The sequence below is a fragment of the Jaculus jaculus genome, chromosome 3 (genome assembly GCF_020740685.1).
Source record: "Jaculus jaculus isolate mJacJac1 chromosome 3, mJacJac1.mat.Y.cur, whole genome shotgun sequence".
NCBI lineage: Eukaryota > Metazoa > Chordata > Mammalia > Rodentia > Dipodidae > Jaculus > Jaculus jaculus.
Window position 1 is genome coordinate 183754480 of NC_059104.1, and position 26122 is coordinate 183780601.

The 26122-nt window shown below is 41.0% G+C and overlaps 1 protein-coding gene and 1 pseudogene across 2 annotated transcripts in view; both read right to left on the reverse strand.

Annotated features, from left to right (window-relative positions):
* The window catches only part of Pik3c2a (phosphatidylinositol-4-phosphate 3-kinase catalytic subunit type 2 alpha), a 127832-nt gene that overhangs the window by 39775 nt on the left and 61935 nt on the right, over nucleotides 1–26122 (reverse strand). For both annotated transcript variants that reach the window (XM_045144953.1, XM_045144954.1), the window contains exons 7-17: nucleotides 25617–25696; nucleotides 25436–25499; nucleotides 19806–19949; nucleotides 17738–17786; nucleotides 17446–17656; nucleotides 12015–12137; nucleotides 10185–10352; nucleotides 5523–5634; nucleotides 4636–4781; nucleotides 3459–3647; nucleotides 1944–2037 (exon numbers count right to left, since the gene is read on the reverse strand). In XM_045144953.1, the coding sequence (XP_045000888.1) occupies nucleotides 1944–2037; nucleotides 3459–3647; nucleotides 4636–4781; nucleotides 5523–5634; nucleotides 10185–10352; nucleotides 12015–12137; nucleotides 17446–17656; nucleotides 17738–17786; nucleotides 19806–19949; nucleotides 25436–25499; nucleotides 25617–25696 (1380 nt within the window). The remainder of the gene's footprint in view (nucleotides 1–1943; nucleotides 2038–3458; nucleotides 3648–4635; nucleotides 4782–5522; nucleotides 5635–10184; nucleotides 10353–12014; nucleotides 12138–17445; nucleotides 17657–17737; nucleotides 17787–19805; nucleotides 19950–25435; nucleotides 25500–25616; nucleotides 25697–26122) is intronic.
* Nucleotides 14624–15658, reverse strand: LOC123459260 (annotated as a pseudogene).

Genomic DNA, 26122 nt, shown 5'->3' on the forward strand with positions numbered 1-26122 from the left:
ATTACTACTGGTCAAACCATACTAAGTTGTTGAATAAAGTTATCAAAGAAAATCTAGATCTCTTACTGATGAAAAGGTACTCATAAAACTGAAATGCCAAGCCAGGCGTGGTGGTGCACACCTTTAATCCCAGCACTCAGGAGGCAGAGATAGTAGGACTGCCGTGAGTTTGAGGCCACCCTGAGACTACATAGTGAATTCCAAGCCAGAATGAGCATGAATGAAACCCATCCTCAAAAATCAAAAGCGCCTAGGCTTATAGCTCAATAGTAGACCATTTGCCTAGCAGGAGCAAGGCCATGGGTCCAATCTACAACACTGTACATAAATGAAAAAATATATTTAAAGCATAAACACAGGGAGTCATATTCTTCAGTGGTATAGCCTATGTCTCAGAAAATAAGCCCCACCCATGCTCATACAAACAGTGGGGGAGGGGGGATAAAGACATGATAGGAGGAGGACTTTTTGTGAAGTAGTTCAGTAGGGTAAGAGGGGGTAATGGCAGAGATTATAATTGAAACAAGTTGCATACATGCATGAAATTGTCACAATAGAAAATAAATAAATTTTAGCCAGGTATGGTGGCATACACCTTTAATCCCAGCACTTGAGAGGCAGAGGTAGGAGGAACACCATGAGTTTGAGGACACCCTGAGACTACATAGAGAATTCCAGGCCAGCCTAGGCTAGAGTGAAATGAAATCCTCCCTTGGGTGGGGGGGGGGGGAAGGCTGAAGAGCTAGCTGGCTTAGCAGTTAAGGCACTTGCCTGCGAAGGCTAAGGACCCAGGTTCAGTTCCACAGTACCTACATAAACCAAATACACAAAGTGATCATGTGTCTGGAGTTTGTTTGGATTGGCTAGAGGTCCTGATGAGCCAATTCTCATTCTCTCATCTGCCTCTTGATCTCTCAAATAAAAAAAATACTTTAAAAAAAGGGAGGGGCTGGAAAAATGGCTTAGCAGTTAAGGCATTTGCCTGCAAAGCCTCAGGACCCTGGTTCGATTAGCCAGGACCCACATAAGCCACAAACACAAGGGAGCACATTCATCTGGAGTTTGTTTGCAGTGGCTGGAGACCCTGGCACAGCCATTGTCTTTCTCTCTGCCTCTTTATCACTCTTTCAAATAAATAAATAAAATATTAGAAAAAACTTTTAAAAAAATAAAAAAAAAGAAGCATCCTGCTTCTATTAAAAAAAAAAGATCAAGCCGAGCGTGGTGGTGCACGCCTTTAATCCCAGCACTTGGGAGGCAGAGGTAGGAGGATTGCCGTTGAGTTCGAGGCCACCCTGAGACATCATAGCGAATTCCAGGTCAGCCTAGGCTAGAGTAAGACCCTACATTAAAAAAATAAAAAAAAAAAAAAAAAAAAAGAAAAAAAGAAAAAAAGATCAAACAAATAAAATCAAGCTCTAAACTAGATTCAGAGATCATATTCATTAGTCACCCTTCACAGGCCAAAGAAAATTCAAAGAAAAGCTCATCTGCTTTATTCTTTTTTCAAATATTCTACTTATTTATTTATTTGAGAGGAAGAGGCAGAGAGAGAGGGGGGGAGAGAATGGGGACACCAGGGTCCCCAGCCATTGCAAACAAACTCCAGATACATGCACCCCCTTGTGCATCTGGCTTACATGGGTCCTGGAGAATTGGCTTTGCAGGTAAATGCCTTAACCTGTAAGCTATTTCTCCAGCCCTCATCTGTTTAATTTTGAGAAGCTAGAAAGTCTAGAAGTTAAAAGTTCAGACACATATATACTATATTCAAATGTGATCTATGTAGTAATGAGGGGAACATCTCATTGAATCCACTCGTAACATCCCTTAATACAGCTATAATACAATTTAAAACAGAAAGGGGTCCTTGACCAAGTTCCCTACTCATAAGACTCAGTGTGGGATGAGTATAAAGGGAGGTAAAGAAGTGAAACACTTACCTGTACAAACTGTGGGAGAAGATCTGTTAGCTCATCATCACTAATGGCCTCAATCCAATTCACAGCTAGGGATCTCACTTCCTGATCAGCATATCTGCAATATCAGAGAATCATGATTTCACAGTGAGTTCTTCCTAATTCAACTAATACATTACTTTAATACAATGTAAATGATATCAATTTGTTCTTCATTAAGAAAATTCAGGGCTGGAGGTAGGGCTTGGCAGTTAAGGCATAGCTGCAAAGCCAAAAGACCTTGGTTCAATTCCCCAGGACCCATGCAAGCCAGATGCACAAGGAGGTGCATGTATCTGGAATTTGTCATGGCTAGAGGCCCTGGCGTGCCCATTCTCATTCTTTCTCCCTTCTTTCTCTCTCTAATTAATTACTTTTTTAAAAAAAGAAAATTCAACTGACTTCTTACTCAAAGACGCATTTCTCTGTGTGTGTGTGTATAGTGTGCACGCGCATGTTCAGAGACCAGGTGTCCTTCTCTGTTGTTCTTCCACCTCACTGCCTTCAGAGTCTCCCACTATGACAAGAGTGCAACATTTTTCAGCAGGACAGGCTGACCAGCAAGACCCACCTGTTTCTACCACTCCCAGCACTGGGGTTACAAGTGTGTGCAGCCATGCCTGCCTTTACTTCAGATAAAACTTCTTTATTTATATTTGAGTGCATGGGTGCATGTGTATGGGTACACCAGGATCACTTGATGTTGCAAAGAAACAGCAAATGCTTGTGTCACTTTTTTTTTTTTTAATTGACTGTGGCTTTATGTGGGTGCTGGGGAATCAAACCTGGGCCAGCAGGCTTTACAAGCATGTGCCTTTAACTGCTGAGTCATCTCAACCACTTTCTTTTTTCAAAAAAATTTTGTGTGTAATATGGGTATTGTAGTTTGTGTTATATGCATGTATATGTGCAAATGCATGTACCCCATAAGCACACACAAAGGCCAGAGGAGAATGATGGCTCTTCCTCTATCACTGATCCCCTTAAGACACTGAACCCAGAGCTGTTTTTCAGTCACCATACCTGGCCAGCCCTCTTTTTTAAAGGAGAAAAATCCTGTGGAAATGCAGATTCAATTTTGGGATAATTATGAAACCTTGACTTTATGAAAACTAATTCTGGCCCACATAAGTACAATGAATTATTCAAAATAAGCAACAATCCTTTCCTTAGGTTGCTTTTATTTATTTTTGATTTTTTGAGGTAGGGTCTCACTCTAGCTCAGGCTGACCTGGAATTCACTATGTAGTCTCAAGGTGGCACAGAACTCATAGCGATCCTCCTACCTCTGCCTCCAGAGTGCTGGGATTAAAGGCGTGTGCCACCACGCCCGGCTCTTAGGTTACTTTTAAATGGTACAAAATGCATACATGATTGAGGAAAACATTGTTTACATACACACATATTTCTTTCATGTTAAAAGGAAAAGACTCCTGCAACATAATGCCTTACTGGGGAAAACTGACAATAAAACAGAGCAAATAAATGCGTTTGACTTACTTAGAATCCAGAAGCTCCAATGCAGTTAGTGGGCACAGCGGCGGCCACTGATGAAGCAATGAGTAAATTTTGGCAAGATTAACCCACTTCCAATTTGGAACACTTGCTAGTATTTTAGGAAGACAATTTGGGTATTTGAGGCAATAATAACGGTTTTCCCACAAAAAGACTTTATCTTCTTTAGAAAGTCTGCATAAATAAGAGAATCAAATTATTTCTCAGTGATACTATGTTGGAGTAATTTATATATCATTGACCGCTAAAGAACTGAACATCTTTTCAGTTTTAAAAGGCTTTCTATTTCTTTCCCCCAGATTTTTCTTACCTTTTTAGGAACTAGTAATTTGTTGACCTTTCTTAATTTAAAACACTTTATGTATTTTTTATTTGAGAGAAAGAGAGAGGGAGACAGAATGTGAGAATGGGTGTGCCAGGGACTCTACCCACTGCCAACAAACTCCAGATGCATAAGCCACCTTGTGCATCCATCTTTTTTTTTTTTAAATATTTGTTGTTCAACTTTTATTTATTTATTTGAGAGCAACAGACACATAGAGAAAGACAGATAGAGGGAGAGAGAGAATGGGCGCGCCAGGGCTTCTAGCCTCTGCAAACGAACTCCAGACGCGTGCGCCCCCTTGTGCATCTGGCTAACGTGGGACCTGGGGAACCGAGCCTCGAACCGGGGTCCTTAGGCTTCACAGGCAAGCGCTTAACCGCTAAGCCATCTCTCCAGCTCTTGTGCATCCATCTTTATGTGGGTACAGGGAGTACTGAACTTGAGTGCTTAGGCTTTGGAAGCAAGTGCCATAACTGCAGAGCCATCTCTCCAGCTCTAATTTGTTGATCTTTTACTGATATGAATAGTTTCTTTATAGATTATGGAAGTTAATCCACTATTATAAATATCTTTTCTAATCTGTTTGCCTTGGTAAGGGTTCACACTAACTTGGACAAATTTCCAAACTTTTATGACATCATATAGGCTTTTACTGGCAGTTTTGGAATCATGGTAGGCAAATGAGTGACCATGGAGTCACACCCCAGCCCAGATATAGCCTTCTCCAGAGCAAGAGCACTTCTACATCATGAACAAAGTAACAGTATCCAACATAAGCCCTTAATTTGGGCTTTATCTTGCAGAAGACTGTCAGGCAAAACACCAAACAAAGCATACCCAAATGAAGAGTCTCTGTGCAGAATATCCAAGAGTTTCCCTTTCACATCATTCTCCAGTGTTTCCAACTTGTATTGCTGTGTCATGCTACTTTCAATTTGAGGCACTGTATAAACAGTGTCAAACTCCGGAGAAGGAAAATCAACCTTAAAAGTTGAACAGAGATTGACCAAATTATAATCCATGTTTTTCTTATTAGCTTCTTAGTCCTTCAGAAAAAAAAATTTTTGTAGTAGAGTGGATTTATATTGAGTATAAATAGTGCCTCTTTCCGTTGAAAGTCATTATCAATACCTGGTAGTTATTAAGAGCATGCGCACACACACACACACTTCTCAGAATAGATACGATGCACTTTTACACTCACCAAAACTAAAAAATGTTTCTATGATATTTAAGTTGAAGAAAGATTTGGAGATTAAACAAAATCATGCTTCTTTAATAACTCAAATCATGGGGGACACACACACATGATTTGTTTTAAGACAGGGTATCAGGTAGCCTAGGCTGGCCTCAAACTTGCTATGTAGCTGAAGATTAACTTGAATTTCTTTTTTTCTCACAGATAGGGTCTCAATCACTCCACACTGGCTTCAAACAATCCTCCAACCTCAGTCTCCAGAGGGCTGGGATTAAAGGTGTGTGCCACCATGCCTGGCTCAAACTTGAACTTCTAATTCTCATGTCTCTACCGCTTAAGTGCTGGAAAAAGAAATATGTGCCCCCTTGCCCAGTTTATACCAGACTGGGAAGCCAACCCAGGGCTTCGTGCATGCCAGGCAAGCTGGTTACATCTATCAACTGGTTACATCTCCACCCCTGCCCCTCCAGCAGCCCCTCTACTTCTTAGAATTTAAGCCTCTCCATGCGTCATGAGCCTCTATTACCTGCAGCACTATTCTCTCCATGACACAGCCTCTTCTGGGCATTGTTCCCGGAATGGAATTTGTATGTGATGACGTCCAAAGGTACAGAAGCTTAGTTCCACATGTTAAAAACCTTCATAAACATAAAAAGAATATTGTGATTTTTTTAAAAATCCAAAACTAATAACACATTACAATCAACTTGAACTTTTAGTCTTTCAGCCACTAAAAAAGCATAATCTTTAAAATTTATCTTATATTTATTTACATGTGTGTGTCATGTACCTCTTGCCACTTCTAATCAACACCAGATGCTTATACCATTTTTTTGCATACAGCTTACATGTTGGCTTGGGAACTGAACCAGGGCTGGCAGGATCTGCAATCAAAGGCCATTAACTGACAAGTAAACTTCCCAGTGGACTACACTAGGACAGGCTGGAGACAGGGCTTAATGGTTAAGGCGTTTGCCTGGAAAGGCTAAGGACCCAGGTTTGACTCCCCAGAATCCACATAAGCCAGATGTATATAGTGACACATGTGTCTGGAGTTTGCCTACAGGGGCCAGAGGCCATGGCATGCCCATTCTCCCTATTTGCCTCTTTCTCTCAAATAAATAATATTTTTAAAGAGCTTTTAAAGATGTCCTCATTCTGATTCTTTAAAAAAAAAAAAAAAGCAGGGTGGGAGGGATGGCTTAGTGGTTAAGGCATTGCCTGCAAAGCCAAAGAACTGAGGTTCAATTCCCCAGGAACCACATAAGGCAGATACACGAGGTTGACATATGCGTCTGGAGTTCATTTGCAATGGCTGGAGGTCCTGGCATGCCTATTTTCTCTGTCTCCCTTCCCCCTCCCTCCACATCTTTCTCTCTGTCAAATAAATAAAAATAAAATATGTATATTGGGTGTGATGGCACACGCCTTTAATCCCAGCACTCAGGAGGCAGAAGTAGAAGAATCACTATGAGTTTGAAGGCACCCTGAGCCTACATAGTGAATTCCAGGTCAGCCTGGGCTACAGTGAGACCCTACAACTTGAGAAACCAAACCAATTTAAAAAAAAAAGTTTTTCTAAGTATCTTCGGAAGAATGATAGGGGACGGAATATAAGGAGGGTCAGGACAACTACCTGTTCCCACAGCCAGCTCTTAGGAGGGAGGTGAGCATTTCCTCTTAAGTACTATACCTGAAGGTAATGGATTGAACTTCATTGCTTCCTGATTTTTACCATTAGGACATAAAAGCACATACCAAGAAAAACCTAACTATTTTTTGCCAAGTACCAAACAAAGTTATAGCTGAGTATAGTGCTCAGAAAACTTTTTCTGCAAGGGACAGGCAGCAAATACTTTGAAATCAGGCATAGCTACATATACCTGTGACCTCATCACGCTGGAGGCCAGGCCAAGACAATCATGAGTTTGAGGTTAGCCTGGGCTACATAGTGACACTGTATCTCAAAAATAAATAAGGCAATGTGATGTGGCACATGCCTGTGATCCCAGAATTCAGAAGGTTAAGCAAGAGGATTGCTGCAAGTTCAAAGGTTACATATCAAGACTAGTCATGGGGCTGAAGAGATGGTTCAGTGGTTAAGGCACAAATCCTAACGACCCAGGTTCAGTTCCCGAGTACTCACGTAAATCCAGATACACAAGGTAGCAATTGCATCTTGAGTTTGTTTGCAGTGGCTACAGGCCATGGTGTATCCATTCTCTCTCTCTATCTGCTTCTTTCTCTCACACTCTCAGTAAGTAACAAAACAAAAATTTTTTTAAAGACTAGTCTCAAAAGGCCAAGATAAAAAGGTAAATAAATAAATGAAATGAAAATAAATAAATATATGGTGGGGTTACTGGGCCACACAGTCTTTGTTACAAAGTTTCAAGTTGGCTATAATAATGTAAAGCTATGGGGCTAGAGAGATGGTTTAGCAGTTAAGTATCACCGTAAGCCAGAACAATCAGGAATTCATAGATAGTATTGCATACTACTTTCATCCTGCACCAAATGTCATTCTGTGGTGTCAGAACTAATTTGTTTGGGTGTTGTTCATTTAAACCAGCTACTAGAAAAGTGTAAAGAACTAAAGCATTTATGATCACTGTCTATATCATTGCTTTTAAATCAAGAGTGAATATGGGGCTGGAAACAAGGTTTCACGGTTAAGGCATGTGCCTGTAAAACCAAAGGACCCAGGTTGAGAGTTCCCAATAGCCACCCCAGATGCATAAAGTGGTATATGCAGCTGGAGTTCATTTGCAGTGGCTGGAGTCCCCACACACCTCTTCTCTGTATATCTTCCCTCCCTCCTTTCAAATAAACAAATATTTTTAAGAAAAGAGTGAATATGTTCCTAGTATACACATATTCTACAAGGTACAGAAGTCTCTTGTAACAAACCACTATCAAGCCAAAAACTTGAAGTTAATTGAGAAATCATGGCCTAAATCTTTTTAATTTTATTATATTGGGGGGGGCAGAGAGAGAATGGGAATGCCAGGGCCTCCAGCCACTGAAAACAAACTATAGACACATGTGCCATGTGTCTGGCTTACGTGGGTACTGGGCAGTTGAACCTGGGTTCTTAGGCTTTGAAGGCAAGCACCTTAACCACTAAGCCACCTCTCCAGCACCTAAATCTGTTATTTTAATAGGAAATGAATAACTGTGATAGTTAATACTATCATTCCTTCAAGACCTCCAAGTTAGAATTTTTCTATTAAAAAAAAAACAAACAACTTAGATGGGTGTGGTGGCGCACGCCTTTAATCCCAACAGAGGTAGGAAGATCACCATGAGTTCGAGGACATCCTGAGAATACAGAGTGAATTCCAGGTCAGCCTGTGCTAGAGTGAGACCCTACCTCAGAAAAACAAAACGAACAAAACAAACAAAAAAACAAAACTTTCTTACATTAATTTTTCTGGTCTTTGGAGATAGGGTTTCACTATCACTAGATAGGTTAGTCTGGCTTGGACCCCAAGATTCTCCCACCTCAGCCTCCTGAGTCCTGGTGTGTAAAGACTACTGATAGGAATTATAAAAATGTACAGCCATGTCTGCCTTCTGCATGAATTTCTTTTTAAAAAATCCTTTATATAATACTTATTTACTTATTTATTTATTTGGAAGGAGAGTAGGAGAAAGAGAAGAGAGAGGGAAAGAGGCAGACAGAGCATGGCATGCCAGGGCTTCCAGCCACTGCAAATGAACTACAGGTGCATGTGCCACCAACTTACATGGGTACTGGGAAACTGAACCTGGGTCCTAGACTTCACTGGCAAGTGCCTTAACCGCTAAGCCATGTCTCCAGCCCTTCTTTATTCAAAAAAAAAAAAATTATTTATTCATTTATTTCGAAAAAGAATGGGATGAATTTCTTGGTAACCCTTAGATACAATAGTGGGAAGACAGGTTAAGTGCTAAATTCTGTTTAAGTACTGGTTTTCAAAAAAATGAGCGAAGAAATTATTTGTAGATAAGTGCACCTTAGAAATTATTTGAAGTGAGCTGGGCGTGGTGGTGCACTCCTTTAATCCCAGCACTTGGGAGGCAGAGGCAGGAGGATCACCGTGAGTTCAAGGCCACCCTGAGACTACAGAGTGAATTCCAGGTCAGCCTGGGCTAGAGAGAGACCCTAATTCAAAAAAAAAAAAAAAAAAAGAAAAAAAAAGAAATTATCTGAAGTGAATTCCCAAGACCAAGATTACATACCATGCTATCACAGTAAGTCATCTGAGCTCGACTTAATTGTAATATAAAATCATCTTCCCTCTTAAATTTGAGATTGTATTTATTTACTTCTTTGTGCATGCATGTGTGTTTGTGTATGACAGCACCAGGGCCTCTTGCCATTGCAAATAAACATGACACACTTGGGTGGTTTAGAAGGTGAATTCCAGCCAACAGGCTTTGTAAGCAAATAAAATGCTGAGCCACCCTCTAAGCCCCAATGTGAGAATTTCTTGAAGCTCTAACATTAGAGGACTATACTACCTGGCAAACTCCTGGTGATACCATCAGTTCATTATTTTGATGGTACATTCCTGGACATAAACTAAAAATCTCATAGAAGTCAACTGCCCTTCACTTTTGTTATCTCTTGAATTATGAAAAGAATGTGTATCATTCATCTAAAAAGAGAAAAAAATACATTTAGTCAACAAAAGTGGCAAAGAGCAGTATTTGTGCTGAGCTCCACTGTTAGCTATAATATGTAAAGGGTGTCTTTTCTCTTTCAGTGCAAGGGATAGAATCCTGCACTAGGTTCTGCAAACATGCAATGTGGGAAGACTAAGACTGCTAATAAGTGAAGTAAGAGAATAATGGAAGCTGGAGAGTCTGTCAAACTGGAGGAAGCTGGAAAGAGATGAAAAGAGGAAATGCAGAATTCTGTTCAGTATTAGAAAACTGACAAAGAGTGGAATCAGGTCACATGTACTTGATGTAAATGACAGTCACTGGCTACTTTGCTCTCCAGGAACAGTGGGTGGCGACAATCCCCTGCAGACCACACAGACACACCCAGACTTTTGCAGCACATCTGCTTGCAAAGAGGCTGAGGCAGTTCAAAGGTCATGCTTATCACTGCTCCCATCTTGTCCTTTAGCCACACTGTGACACTGACCAAGTGTGTCCACACTCTCCATCACAATTCAGTCAGTTCAGTAATACTTACCGCTTAAAGTCAAAAAGGGGTAAAGAAACTCTTCCCAAAGCTTCAGGCCCCTTCCTCTGTTTATTAGAATCGGGGGAACTTCCACTGCTCTGATTTAAGATTCCAAATAAAGTAAGGTGAAGAAGCGACTCTAGTGGCAGCTGTGATATCTGGATAGGAAAAATGATTCTATGGGGCAGAAAAAACTATTAGTAAAGTGAACAGATTCGGCTGAATGTGAAGCTTATTAATCTCTTAATGAAGACTAACAACTTCAGGTATTTGATTTAACAAATAATCTTTAACCCTGAGCAATTTTTAGGTAAATACAAGCATAGCTAACTTGTTAACTCTTACACAAATTTCATTATTAATTAGAAACGTTAAGAATATTCCTTTCTTTGAAAATATTTAAGTACTTTTACTTAAGATTTGCAGTTCACTATATAGGTTACTTTTACTTCCATTAAGACAACGTAAATGACTGACTATGAACATTTCTAATTTAGGACATTACTATATAAATCCATATAAAGGCAAACCTATCTGTTTGCCAATGGATGTTTTTTCTAAGGCTGAAAGAAAAGGTTAAGAGTGGTCACTCTTGTCCCACCTCTCATTAAGGAGTCACTGTGTTCAGTGATGATATAAGGGGTTGGAAAAGGGAGGCTCAGTTGGAGTGAGACATACAAAAGAGGGTAATGGGGGCATGTATAATCAAAATACAATATACATGTATGAAATTATAAAAAATAATTATTTTTAGCTGGGCATGGTAGTACATGCCTTTAATCCCAGCACTCAGGAGGCTGATGTAGGAGAATAGCCATGAGTTTGAGTCCAGTCTGGTATATAAAGTGAGTTCCAAGTCAGCTCTTTAAGAGAGTAAGACCTTGGGCTGGAGAGATGGCTTAGCGGTTAAGCGCTTGCCAGTGAAACCTAAGGTCCCCGGTTCGAGGCTCGATTCCCCAGGACCCACATTAGCCAGATGCACAAGGGGGTGCACGCATCTGGAGTTCATTTGCAGTGGCTGGAGGCCCTGGCGTGCCCATTCTCTCTCTCTGCCTCTCTCTGCCTCTTTCTGTCTGCCGCTCTCAAATAAATAAATAAGAATAAACAAAAAAATTTAAACAAAAAAGAGAATAAGACTTTGCCTGGGGAAAAATAAAAATGATTTAAAGAAGGGGTGGGGGCTGGAGAGGTGGCCCAGTGGTTAAGGCAAATGCCTAAAAAGCTTAAGGACCCAGGTTCAACTCTCCAGGTCCACATAAGCCAGATGCACATGGAAGCACATGTATCTGGAGTTTGTTTGAAGTGGCTAGAGACCCTGGTGCACCCATTCTCTCTCTCTCTCTGATAAATAAAATTTTTTTTAAAAGAGCTTTTTTTGTGAGGGAGGAGGTTTCTAGCTCAGGGTGACCTGGAATTCACCATGTAGTCTCAGGGTGGCCTTGGACTCACAGTAATCCTACCTCTGCCTCCTAAGTGCTGGGATTAAAGGTGTGTGCCACCATGACTGGCTCTATTTCAGATTTTTTTTTCAAGGTCGGCTTTCATTCTAGCTCAGACTAACCTGGAATTCACAACATAGTCTCAGGGTGGCCTGAAACTCATGGTGATTCTCCTATCTCTGCCTCCCAAGTGCTGGGATTAAAGGCATATGCCACCATGCCCGCTATTTCAGATTTTAAAATGAGAATTTTAGTTTCATCTATAGAATTACATGAAGACACAGTAAGATGTAAGAGTTTATTGAGTTTCAACAGAAATAACAGTAAAAGTTAAGGGCAGGATGTATATATTGGAAAATTAAAGAATAGAGGACAGGGAAAAGATTCAAATTTCACTTACAGTTCATCCCATTTAATAAGATAGAAGAAGTTCTTGTAAGTGCCAACTTTCTTTGATTGAACAGGTTTAAAAAGATCCTTCCCGTTGTGAGATAAGGAACATACCAAATAGTACTTTTCATAGCTGAGAAAAGAAAAGTCTTCATTAGATTTCTATTTTGGTAATACAACTATTTAATATATACAAATAGTGGAAGTTCTTCCCCCAAGTGACTGTTTCTGTAGTAAACTGGTTAACATTCATTTAATTTTTTTATTATTTGAGGGAGGGAGGGAGGGAGGAAGGCAGAAAGAGAGAATGGGTACACCAGGGCCTCTAGCCATTGCAAGCGAACTCCAGACACATGTGCCACCTTGTGCATCTATCTGGTTTATGTAGGTCCTTGGGAACCAGACCTGGTTCCTTTGGCTTTGCAGGCAAGGGGCTTAACCACGAAGCCATCCCTCCAGTCCTTTTTTTTTTTTTTTTAATAATTTTTGAGAAAAAGGAGAGAAGGAGGGGAGAAATGGAGGCAGGGAGGGAGAGAGAACATACACATGCACACCAGGACCTCCTGTCACTGCAAATAAACTCAACACACACAATACTTTGTAATCTGGCTTTAGGGGGGTATTGGATCATCAAATCCAGGCTGGCAGGCTTTGCAAGCAAGTGCCTTTAACTGTTGAGCCAACTACCCAACCCCTTAAATTATACATGGATTCACAGAAGGGAAGGACACACAATACTTTCCCTAGCTGCTATTTCTTCTTTTCTTTTTTTGTAGTTTTTCGAGGCAGGGTCTTCTCAAACTGGCCCAGGCTGACCTGGAATTCACAATGTAGTCTCAGGGTGGCCTTGAACTCACAGCAGTCCACCTAGCTCTGCCTTCCTAGTGCTGGGATTAGAGGCGTGTGCCACCACGCCTAGCACACCCATCCACTTCTATGTGCCTTCTCACCCACCCCACTGCTTCACTTATTGGTTTATTCCATGTAAATTGTTGGAATCTGCTACAACTACTTACACAATATATGAGGGCTTTTTTTGTTGACAAAGTAAGTTTATTTTGCAAGATATCAGTGGTTCTAGATGCATACTTTAAGACATTTATAAGATGCCAAAGAAACATGAAAGTAATGGTGCAGGTTGAGGTGGTTGTTTCACCATTATCATTTAAATCTATTTTCTTAGATTTGGTGTGGTTGTACACACCTGTCATCACAGCACTTGGGAGGTGGAGGCAGGAGGTCTAGTTCAAGGCTATCCTTGGTTACATAGTAAGTTCCAGGCCAGCCTGGACTACATGTGACCCTGTCTCAAAATAGAAACAGATAAAAACAAACCAACTTAAAACAAAAACACAAATCTATGTTCTTAGTAATTACTACTTTAAATTATTATGAAGTACTTTCAACTCAGCTATTTTTGTCCCATTTCAAGGTATTTTCAAAACATTTTCATGTAGTCATTTGGGCTATTAAAAGTATATCTAAGAGCCATTTTTGGTTTATTTCCATGTACAGAGCTAACATGTTATTTCTAACAATTCCTGTATAGCCTTTTTGATAACGGGGGAGCAAAAGGAACACTTCCATCATTACTTTCAAACACTGTTTATAAAGAGGAGAAACTGACAAGTTTAACATTGCTTTGGGTAGGATTGTGGTTTGTGAGTACAAACATCTCAGGCCCAAAACTTTAAAAGCCTACATAAATAATTACATGAATAGCTTAGACATTTAAATTTTATACTCATGAAATAAGATAAAATTAGTTCTGGAACCATGAACCAAAAATCAATGAGAAGCCTTTCCTCCATTACTTCCCATTTATTACAAACAAATTTCATGCTCTTGTAATGTTCATTTATTCATTCATTCCCTTTCCCATTCATTCAGAAATGGGTATCATGCAAAGAAGTCATTATTTCCTCCCTTCTAGGAGATGCAGGCAAAAGTTCAAGAATGATGGTGTTGAAGAAAAACATAAAACTGCTTCAAATAGATAGTGATGGGCCAGGCGCGGTGGTACATGCCTGAAATCCCAGCACCAAGGAGGCAAAGGCAGGAGGGTCCAAGCTCAGGGCTAGCTTGGCCTGTGTAGTTTGTTTAAGGCCAGCTCGACTATACAGTGAGAACCTGTCTCAAAAAACACACAAAAACGTGGTTGGTTATCTAAATCAGAAGACTGTCAGAATATTTTAAAATCTCAAGCTGACCTTTGAAGAGCAAGCAAGAATGAGATCACTAGAAGAGAATGGCTTTCTAGGTCAGTGAATTTTCAAATGTATTAAAGGATGAAATAACCAAGTGACTAGGGGGATTTTTTAGATTACAGAAGAGCATGTTAGATTCAGAAATGTTTAGGTAGTATGCTGTCTGGATTTCATCAAAAGACATTTCAAGTAGGGGAAGTAAATGATCAGACTTGAATTTTAGCAAGGCCACATAGGCAAAAGTGAGGAAGAGACATTGGCTGAGGCAAAGACCTGGAGCAAAGATGAGGAGTCTACTGCAGTGGCCTGGGTTGAGGGCAGATAATTAGGTTAGTCTTGCTGGACCCAAAGGGGTCCTTAGTCAGCAGCATGTACACCACTGTGCAGCTTTGAGAAATAATCTTATGCCATCTCTTACCTTCACAAACAGCATTTACAAACATCTTGGGTCATTTGTGTCTGGGAGGTACCCCAAGTAAGGAGTATAGCAGGTGGAGATACTGAGGAGAAAATAGAATGACTACTTTCAAAATGGTCAGGTTGAGGTGTTTGAGGAATATCCACAGAAGCTGGTCCACACAAGAGTATATGGGGTCTTGAGGCAAGAAGTATGGCTTAGAGACAGTTTACCATGTATTTGAAGCCATGGTCAGACCCATTTCCTGGGATTGGCCCTGGGACAATATATCCAGTTAGTCAGAAAGAGGGCTCAGAGAGAACCCTACGAAACATTACACAAGTCACATACAGCAATGGGTACTCCACAAGAAACAGGAGGAACTTCCAGTGGTACGAAGAAACAGTGTGAGGAGTGGGATGAAGAGTTCCAAGTGGCAGGGTGCTCAGCATTCTCACTTTCCGGCACAGGTCACACGACAGACAAGAGTCCTTTGGATTTGGCAATCCTGATGTCAGAGTAAAGCTAATGGGTGCAGATTATTCCCATTAAGTTCTTTCTTGACTTCAGTGTATGGGAGAGCAATTTAGATTCTGCTTTCAAAGTTGAGACGAGCAAAGGAGGTGGGAGGAGCTTGGTGTGCAGGCAGCTTGCAAATGTTCTCTCTTCTACTAGATGGTAATTCTTAAAGACTGGCATGCTGAGCAAGGAATGTTCTTATTCTCTGTAGGAGCTCCTTCTTTACACCGTCGGGTACCAGGGCTCTGCCTTTTGGAGTGATTTCAGCCACCAAGTCATCAACAGTAACGTGTTCTAGTCCTTTTTCTTTAATTACCTCTTTACAGTGTGCCTTCAACTGGTCCTTCCAGCTGCATTCAATTAATTTAGCTCTCTACAACTCTTTGAGGCGCTCTCTCTCTCTCCAGTCTCTATTAACTTTTGGTTAATCGCTGCTCTCATCTGCGCATCTTTGTTCATCTTGCTAACCGCCACCACCGCGGGCGAGGGCCGTCCCTTCCCAGCGACGAAATGACCCTTGCGCTGATGACTGTTACCTACCACCCTCTTCGGCTGCCCAGACTTCCACAATATATGGTTTTTTTGAAGCAGTGTTAGAAGTCGCTTCCCCATGCTGACTTGGAACTCACTCTGTAGCCTAGGATGGTCTCAAACTAATGGTGATCCTAATATGGTAGCCCTCCAAGTGCTATACCAGGCCTACAGTAAGCCAAACATGTAAGAGTCTTATATTCAACAAAGCTGTATTCTATTTATATTCTAATGTATTGCTAGCTTTAAATATTAACCATTCTATTCATAATTACAGCTTCTTTTGTTTTGAGGGGGAGTTTGCAGTTTTTTTAGAAACAGGGTCTCATGTTGTACAGGTTGCCCCTGAACTGGCTAAGTAGCCAAACATAACTCCTGATCCTCCTTCCTCCATCTCCCAAGGTGCTGGGACTACAGGGGTGAACATGTCCAACTAGAGCACAGCTTCTTTAATTATATGTTAGGACCCAATACTGAACCTGGGGGTTGAGAAATTTTAGCAACACTGAAAGATTTCTTAAAGCACAACAACTACAAACTGACTCAAAATTCAACACCCAAAGGTGTTTGAGGCAGCCCTCACTCATGTTATACCGTGCATTGTAACTGTAGCCGTTCTGGACCGTGCATGCTCTCACCCAGATGCACAGACACTGCCCAACTACATCAACTCACACTTGAGATTATTCTGTTATAAACTGCAGTGTTTATACTCTACACCAAAAGTTTTCTGTACTTAAAAAAATGCAATGTATTAATTAGGTCATTTCCTCATCATGGAAGTAAAGGCTTAAACATCTATTGTGGTATGTTAGAATTATTGCTTATTTTTAAATTGCTGTTTGAGGGTTGGGGTGACTGCTTATTAGTTAAAAGGCACCTGCTTGCACAGCCTGGTGGCCTGGGTTCAGTTCTCCAGTACCCACATAAAAAATGCACAAAATGGTGCATGTGTTTTGAGTTCTATGCAGTGGCAACAGGTACTGACATGCCTATTCCCTCCCTCCCTCTCCCCCTTTCTCTCTGCTTGCAAACAAATAAAACAGCTGTTTGGGTAGCTGACTTGTGTTTTGTGAAAAAAATGATAAATGAAGCCAGGCATGGTGGTGCATGCCTTTAATCCCAGCACTCGGGTAGCAGAGATAGGAGGACTGTCATGGGTTCAAGGCCACCCTGAGACTACATAGTGAATTCCAGGTCAGCTTGGGCTAGAGTGAGACCCTACCTCAGGGAAAAAAAAAAAAAAAAAGATACATGAATTTTGTCTTGAGATTAGTAACAGAATTTCCAATGATTTCTGAAATGGTCTCCAAACTAATACGTGCTATAGTGTGCTAAATATTTATGTGAAGTGTGTGTTCAACATTGACAATTTATAAAATCACTTATAATAATACAGTAATAACTTATAATAATAATTTATAAATCATAACAATTATGATAATATAATAATAATTCATAAAATCGGTTAGGTGAATTCTGCCAGCAATGTGAACAGAGGGCTAGGGAAATGGCTCAGTGGTTAAAAGTGCTAGTCTGCAAAGCCTGCTGGCCCAGCTTCAACTCCCCCAGTACCGACAGACACCAGATGCACAAAGTGACACATGTGTTTGGAGTTTGTGTGCAGCAATAAGAGACCCTTGAGTGTCCATAGTCAGCCAGTCAGTCTGAATCAATCTCTCTCTCTCATAAATAAATTAAAATAATTCTTAAAAAGAGAAAAGGTTACTGACACCTTGCAACATTAGAGTAACTCTAGGTAAAGCTGTGCATATTTTCTTTCTTACTTTGACACCCAGCTACTAGAAATCCCATGCGCAGCAAAGATGGTAAACTGGAGCTGGTCTGTTGTGGTCCATGCTTCTTTGATGTGCCTGGTAGCTTGTGGACAGTCTCTGAAATGCCTACTAGAACGAGCATGGAGTCTGAGGAGATCATAAACCGCTGTGGTTAGTTGGTCCAGCCCCACCTGAACAGGATTCTCTGGATTCAGTGGGCCTACATTGAGTGAGAATGTTAATATAATTATCTGAATAAGCACATATCATTGCTAAAGATATAAAGTATCTAAAGACATACCTTTAGTTGAGTTCTCGCTAGTGTCTCCTCCTCCAGACAGTGAAGTCACCTGCACACACACACACACATCAATTATTTAGAAACTGACCATCGTGTAATAGAAAATATTTAACTATTTTTTGTTTTTGTGAGACAGGTTGGCCTTGAACTTCCTATACAGCTGAGAATGGTCTTACTGTTCCTCCTGCCTCAAAAGTGCTGTGATGGCAAGTGAATGTCACATACTCAGCCTTTTATCTTTGCTTCTGGTATAAGAAGCCTTCCAAAAGTGTCTGAAAAATAAAACAGCAAGCAAGAAAAGGGAAACCATCCAACTAAGTAAACATGGTTTCTTAAAAAAAAAAGTGCAGTGTCTCTGTGTATGTGCATGTTCCTATGTGAGTGAGTGCAGGTGTCAATATACATGTGTTAAGTATACAGGCCAGAGATCAACATCAGATAGCTTCCTCTACCTTACTGATTTTTGAGAAAGGGTCTCTCTGAATTTGGAGTTCACTGTAGACTAGCTGATAGGCAAGTCCCCAGTGATGCTCTTATCTCTGCCTTCCTAACCCTGAGATTACAGGCATTGTGTGACTGTACTTAGCTTATTTATGTGGGTGATAAAGATTCTCATGCTTGTGCAACAAGCACATTACAAAGTAAGCTATCCCCCAAGTCCCACCAAATGACTTTTGACATGAAAAGAATCAGAGCAAGCCCAGCAGGGTCATTTGCCATCACAGTACTTGGGAAGCTGAGGCAGGAGGAATGCAACTAGTTAAGGCCATCTTGGGCTATGGATTAAGATAGGAGATTATGTCAAAAAGGGGGGAGGGGGCTAGAGACATGGCTTAGTGCTTAAGATACTTGCTTGTGAAGTAGAAGGACCCAGGTTTGATTGCCCAGTACCCACGAAAGGCAAATGCACAAGGTGGTGCGTGCGATTAGAGTTCATCTGCAGGGGCTGGAGGCTCTGATGCGCTCACTCCTTCTCTCTCCCCCTCCCTACCTCAAGGAAGTCAGTCAAAAAAATAAAATCAGGTCAAGTAAAACTTACTGCAAAGTGCAAAAGAAAAACAAGAAGATCTGCCTTGAGAAATGCATTAACTTGTAGCGCAGAAGTTATAAATGCATTTTTAGTAGCTACTGCTCACAGCACCATTAAGAGCACTCTTCACCAGACAACAATCAGGGCATCTGAGCTCCCTCCCACCTCTACTCCGATACTCTTTACCCATCGCTAGAGACCACGGTGTCAGTAACTTCCAAGTAATCACACTTTCTTTTTCTAAAAGTATATGAAAGAGAACAAAAAGAAAAGAAACCCAGATCTTTATGGCATGTAGGTAGGATTTCTGTGAATGTAAGCAGACACTGAGAAGCATGTCAATGATACAACTTTTCCTTCTTTTCAATCTATAGTGGCTGGTGAGACTAGCTTTTTCTATTCATTCCAACCAAAGATATAAACATGTCTATGAAATGAATTCATTAAGTCCCCATGGAAATATCACGAGGCAGAGCTTTTATTAGAGGTTGGCATATGATAAAGAGCAAGGGCTTGTCACGTAGCTGCTTCCAGGGCAGGAGGTCACTTCTACGGGGAAGGGCTACACCAAAATATGATGTCACCAACAGGTCTATTCTGAAACAAGTGGCAGCTATTACGTTCTAGGCTCACTAAACTCAGAATCTACTTTTTTTCCTCAGTTTTCCAAGGCAGGGTCTAACACTAGCTCAGGCTGACCTGGAATTCACTAAGGAGTCTCAAGGTGGCCTTGAACTCTCAGCAAGAGTCTGCTGGGATTAAAGGTGTATGCCACCATGCCCCGCAGCATCTACTTTTAAACTCCAATTAACTAATTATGGAAGGGGCCCTTTCACACATAAAGAACAACAGTTTGGAATCACTTATGTGGTATCTAGTCTCACAAAGTTGTTCTAACCAAGAAATCCCCACCTGACAAAAGCAGGACTCCAAGAACTAAAAAGTAAAGGCTGAAGTTAGAATGTTTACATTTTGTCTGTAAACGGCAAACCCTCCCCAGGCTACGTGACCCGCATCTGAGCTCCCAGGAGTACTCACATCACCGCGTCTCCTCCCTGGAAGGTTAACTGCTCGCTTTAGCTTCTTCACAGAGTCTGTAATTGCGGGAGTTTCCACACCATCTAATGCACTACAGATTTTTCTTACAGCTTTAATTACTTGATCTACAGCTCGGTGTTCGTTCTTTAAAAATAAAAAGATAAACATAAGTAAATAAAATGTAAAGGATCAATTTCAAAGATAAAGTCAGACACCAGATAGTCTAGATGCACCTAAGAAGAGATACCTGCTATTCTTCTGTATTGAAAAAGAAATTCGATAGTTCTCAGTGAAATCATTTACTATGATGTGCATTTAAGCAAGGTCTGCTTAATTTTCACATTGACACAATTATTCATATGCAAATAAGAATCATTCCACATTAGAATCAGAAGTAAAGGAAATAATTTATTTGACACAAATTACTAACTCATTTAAAAAAAACCTACACTGGGGCTGCAGAGATGACTTAGTGGTTAAAGCACTTGCCTGCAAACCCAGAGGATGCCGGTTTGACTCTCCAGGACCCACGTAAGTCAGATGCACAGGGGGCACATGCACCTGGAATTCATTTACAGTGGCTGGAGGCCCTGGCATGCTCATTCTCTCTCTCTCTCTCTCCCCCTCTGCTTCTTCCTCTCAGACAAATAATTTTTTTAAATTAAGAAAAAAAACCCTACACTGAAAAATTTGGTATCAAATGCTGTGTTACTAAAAAAAAAAAAAATGGAGCTGGGTGTGGTGGAGCACACCATTAATCCCAGCACTTGGGAGACAGGTAGGATTGCTCAGAGTTCAAGGCCACCCTGACACTATGTAGTGAATTCCAGATCAGCCTGAGACAGAGTAAAACCCTACCTCAAAAAAAAAGCAAATAAACAAAACAATGAAAAATCCAAAAGATCTTAAGAAGTGGGTCATGAGAATGGTCAATTTATTCTAGAAGTGAGTCAACTTTCTATAAAATTATCACTTTAAAGGTTTGGTGTGCTTCAAAAATTTCCTTATGAACAATTCTTTCTTTTCTTTTTGGTTTTCTCAAGGTAGGGTCTTCACTCTAGCTCAGGCTGACCTGGAATTCACTGTGTAGTCTCAGAGTGGCCTTGAACTCATGGTGATCCTCCTACCTCTGCCTCCTCTACCTCTGGGATTAAAGGCACCACCACCACACCTGGCTTTGAACAATTCTTTGATATCATTCCATTACAGTTGACTTCAAGACCACTATATACACACAAATACATTATTTACCTAATGTGTATGCCTTCCCCACTTTGTGTGTGTGTGTGTGCAGTATGCATGCATAGCTACACATGTTAGTGATGTGGGTGTAGAAATCAGAGGTTGACATCTGATGGTGTCCTTAATGGCTCTCCACTTTATTTGCGTAGGCAAGGTTTCTCATTTGAACCCAGGATTGCCAACTCAGTTAGTCTAGCTTGTCAGCTTGACCCAGACATTCCCTTCTCTCCCTGTCCTAAACATTAGGATTACAGGTGGACTCACATAGATCATGACTTGTTTTATCCAGGTGCTGAAATATCATACTATACCTAATAAATTTATCCATTTATTGTATGCCATTTCTAATGTATTTTTTGTGGTTTTAAGTTTAGAGATTTTGTTAGTTTAAGAAAAGTGAAGCAGACAGATGGCTCACCAGCTAAAGGTACTTGCTTGCAAAGCCTGGTGGCCTAGGGCCACTTCCCCAGTGCCCATGTAAAACAAGCTGACCCAAATGGCACGTGCATCTGGAATTCGTTTGGAGTGACAGGAGACCCTGGTGAGCCCATCCTCCCCCTCCCTCCCTCTCTCTCAAGTAAGTTTAATTAATTAATTATATTTAAGAAAAAGAAAGCAGAGGTAGTGTGAAGAGCTCCTGCCCAAGAGAAGGCAAGAGGGAGTAAAGCCGCTAGATTTATTTTTTTCTATTTTTATTTTTTGGTTTTTCAAAGTAGGGTCTCACTCTAGCCCAGGCTGAGTTGGAATTCATTATGTAGTCTCACAGTGTCCTTGAATTCTCAGCAATCCGCCTACCTCTGCTTCCCAAGTGCTGGGATTAAAGGTGTCAGCCACCACATCTGGCTCCTAGATCTACTATTTTTTTAAATTATTTATTTGAGAGAGAGAAAAGTGGCAGATAGAGAGAAAGGACCTCCAGCCACTGCAGCTCCAGACCTATGTGCCACTTTGTGGCTTTATGTGGGTAAAGGGGACTTAAACTCAGATACTTGGGCTTTACAGGCAGGCACCTTTTTAAATGCCCAGATTTATTTTATTTTATTTTGGTTTTGGTGTTTTTTTTCCAAGGTAGGGTATCACTCTGGCTCAGGCTGACCTGGAATTAACTCTGTAGTCTCAGGGTGGCTTCGAACTCACAGCGATCCTCATACCTCTGCCTCCTGAGTGCTGGGACTAAAGGTGTGCGCCACCACGCCAAGCTTTATTTTATTTTTAAAATAATTTGTTTGTTTATTTGGTATTGGTTTTTCACAGTACTGTCTTGCTCTAGCCCTGGCTGACCTGGAATTCACTATGTAGTCTCAGAGTAGCCTTGAACTCATGGCGATCCTTCGATGTCTGTCTCCCAAGTGCTGGGATTAAAGGCATGCACCACCACACCTGACACCAGATTTATATATTTTTAATATTTTTATTTATTTATTATTTAAGAGAAAGAGGCAGAGAGAGAGAGAGAGAGAGAGAACAGGCGCGCCAGGGCTTCTAGCCACTGCAAACAAACTCCAGATGATGTACCAACTTGTGCATTTGGCTTATGTGGGTCCTGGGGAATCAAACATGGGTCCTTTGCCTTTGCAGTTAAGTGCCTTAACTAGTAAGCCATCTCTCTCTTCAGCTCTCAGAGTTATTTATTTTTAAAATATTTCATTTTTATTAATTTGACAGAGAAAGGGGAGCAGGAGGGAGAAAGAAAGAATGGGCACACCAGGGCCTCCAGCCACTGCAAACAAACTCCAGACGCATGCGCTCCCTTGTGCATCTGGCTAATGTAGGCCCTGGGGAATTGAACCTGGGCCCTTTGGCTTTGCAGGCAAATGCTTTAACCGTTAAACCACTGCTCCAGCCTGTTAAAAAAAAAAAAATTGAGCCGGGCGTGGTGGCGCACGCCTTTAATCCCAGCACACGGGAGGCAGAGGTAGGTGGATCGCCATGAGTTCAAGGCCACCCTGAGACTCCATAATGAATTCCAGGTCAGTCTGGGCTAGAGTGAGACCCTACCTTGAAAAACCAAAAAAAAAAAAAAGACATTATTTGCAGATGACATGATTCTATACGTAAAGGACCCTAAAGACTCTACTAGCAAACTGTTAGAGCTAATAAAAAAAAAAATTGGAGGGGGGTCTGGAGAGGTGGCTTAGTGGTTATGTGCGTGCCTGTGAAGCCTGAGGATCCCAGTTCAAGGCTCGATTCCCCAGGACCCACGTTAGTCAGATGCACAAGGGGGCGCACACATCTGGAGTTCATTTGCAGTGGCTGAAGGCACTGGCGCACCCATTTTGTCTCTCTCTCTCTCTGCCTCTTTCTCTCTGTCGTTCTGAAATAAATAAATAAAAATTTTTAAAAAAATTATTTATTTGACAGAGAAAAAGGAAGGGAGGGAAGGGGAGAGAGAGTGAGAGAGAACCAACAGATTTATTTTTTAAATTAGCTTAACAAGTAGAAGGCTTCTTTGCGGTATTTCATACATACTCAGCTTTGGTTCACTCTCCACCACTACTCCTCTCCACTTTCATATCATTTATACCCTTCAACTTTCATATCACAGGTGTTCTATTACTCTTCCCTCCCCACCCTTTAAAACTTCCCCGCCCCCCAACTCTTCTGGGCCCCTTTCTAGTTTCCTGGACTCTATACATACATTCTCTCTCATGTAAGTTACATGTATGTATCACATTTGCATTATCCATTCATCTGTTGATAGACATCTAGGCTGATTCCAATATTAAATGTTAAAATGTAACTTTCTGCATAAGCATAGCATGTGGTGTGGTGGTGTATGCAGATACACTTGCCCTGTGAGCATGCATGGGGAGGCCAGAGGGGAACATTGGGGAACCAACTGCTCTTTCACTTGATGTCCTTAAAATGGAGTCTCATAATGAACCCTGAGCAGCTCTGTTCTGTCAGACTGGCTGATGAGTAAGCCCCCGAGTGATGCTCTGGTTGCTCTGTGCAGAAATGAACTGGTGTAAGCAGAGGGATATGGCACAGAAAGAAAAGTCTTTGGGTGAACTGCTGCCTGTTCAGCTGCAATTGAGAGATTACAACCTTTGAAATAGGGCTAGCTGACCTGTGCTGGGGCAACAGGAAGAATGTAGACTCTTTTGGAGGGACCTGAGCGCTCAAGAAGTGTCCTGTTCTTCAAAGTCTGCTTTATTCCCCCTGGATTAACAAATTGGCACCCTATCTGGTATTGTGAAATTTAAGAAATGCAGGAAAGAGGGTCATTAAGTTTGCAACATAGTCTTGTGTTTTGGGAATGGCCATGGGCAGTGTGAAGGTTTGCTGGATGCCTGCATGGAGACCCCATGGGACCATAAGGATGAACCATGGATTGCAATGGAGACCCAATAGAGACGCCAGGACCACAAGATGGCTGCTAAGTAAAGCTGCCAGCCCTGATGAAGATAAAAGAGAAGCCAGGCATGGTGGTGCACGCCTTTAATCCCAGCACTTGGGAGGCAGAGGTAGGAGGATCGCCATGAGTTAAAGGCCACCCTGAGACTACATAGTGAATTCCAGGACAGCCTCAGCTAGAGTGAGACTCTATCTCGAAACAAATGCACACACAAAGAATATAGTTTACAGGCTGTAGAGATGGCTCAGCGGTTAAGAAACTTGTCTGCAAAGCCAAAGGACCCAGGTTCAATTCCTCAGTACCCACATAAAGCCATATACGCAAAGTGGTGCACACCCATATTGTCTGTCTCTTTCTCTTGCAAATAAATAAGAATTAAAAAAAATTTTATTAGCATTTTCCATGATTACAAAAAAAAATCCCATGTTAATTCCCCCCCCACTTTCTCCTTTGAAATTCCATTCTCCATCAGATTACCTCCCCATCACAATCATTGTACTTACATATATACAATATCAACCTATTAAGTACCCTCCTCCCTTCCTTTCTCTTCCCTTTATGTCTCCTTTTTTTTTTTTAAAATATTTTTATTTATTTATTTGAAAGTGACAGACAGAGAAAGAGGCAGATAGAGAGAGGGAGAGAGAGAGAGAATGGGCACGCCAGGGCCTCCAGCCACTGCAAACGAGTTCTAGATGCGTGTGCCCTCTTGTGCATCTGGCTAACATGGGTCCTGGGGAGTTGAGCCTCGAACCGGGGTCCTTAGGCTTCACAGGCAAGCACTTAACCGCTAAGCCATCTCTCCAGCCCTTATGTCTCCTTTTTAACTTACTGGCCTCTGCTACTAAATATTTTCATTCTCACGCAGAAGCCCAGTCATCTGTAGCTAGGATCCACAAGGAAAATATTTTTACTGTAAAAAATATAGTTTTCAATGTCTTAAAAATGTTGAATTCAATGCAGAACTAGTTTTAAGAGAAAACAGAAATTATCTTCAAGTCATTATGCCAAAATGTGAATTAATACCTACTTCAGTTTGAACAGCCAGTTCCACCTGGTTGTGATAAGAATCTAAGAGCTCTTCCACAGGGTGTCTGAAATAAAGAACAGTTATTGAGCTGAAAGACACTGAAGACCAAAATGACTGTTTTAATGACCAAATAAATGTATTATGTCCAAGACAAAGTTAAAAACTTGTTTAGACGCTGTACCTTGTCATGACTTCTTTATATGGTTTTTCTATTTGACACAGGTATTGGTTCAGATCAACAGGTGTTTCATCATCTTCTGCCTAAATAAATACATTTACATGTTTACCAAAAAGATAAAAAAAAAAAAAAGAAAAAGAAAAAAGTCCACTTTATTGCCAAATTAAATAAGTGAGAAAAATTTGAAACTAAATGCTTTAAGAACTAAGGATAAAATACTGTCAAAACATTATTTTTTAAAAAAATATTTATTTGTAAGCAACGAGAGACAGACAAAATGAGCAGGCCAGGGCCCCCAGACACTGTAAATGATCTAAAGAAGCATGTGCCACTTTGTGCATCTGGCTTTAAGTGGGTTCTGGGAAATCGAACTCGGGTGGTTGAGCATTGCAGGTAAGCACCTTAACCACTGAACCATCTCTTTAGCCCCCAAATTATTATTTATAATTTATTTTAAAAGTACTCAATATTTAAAATAATGTTCGTTTTCTTAATTGTTTTAGTTGGTT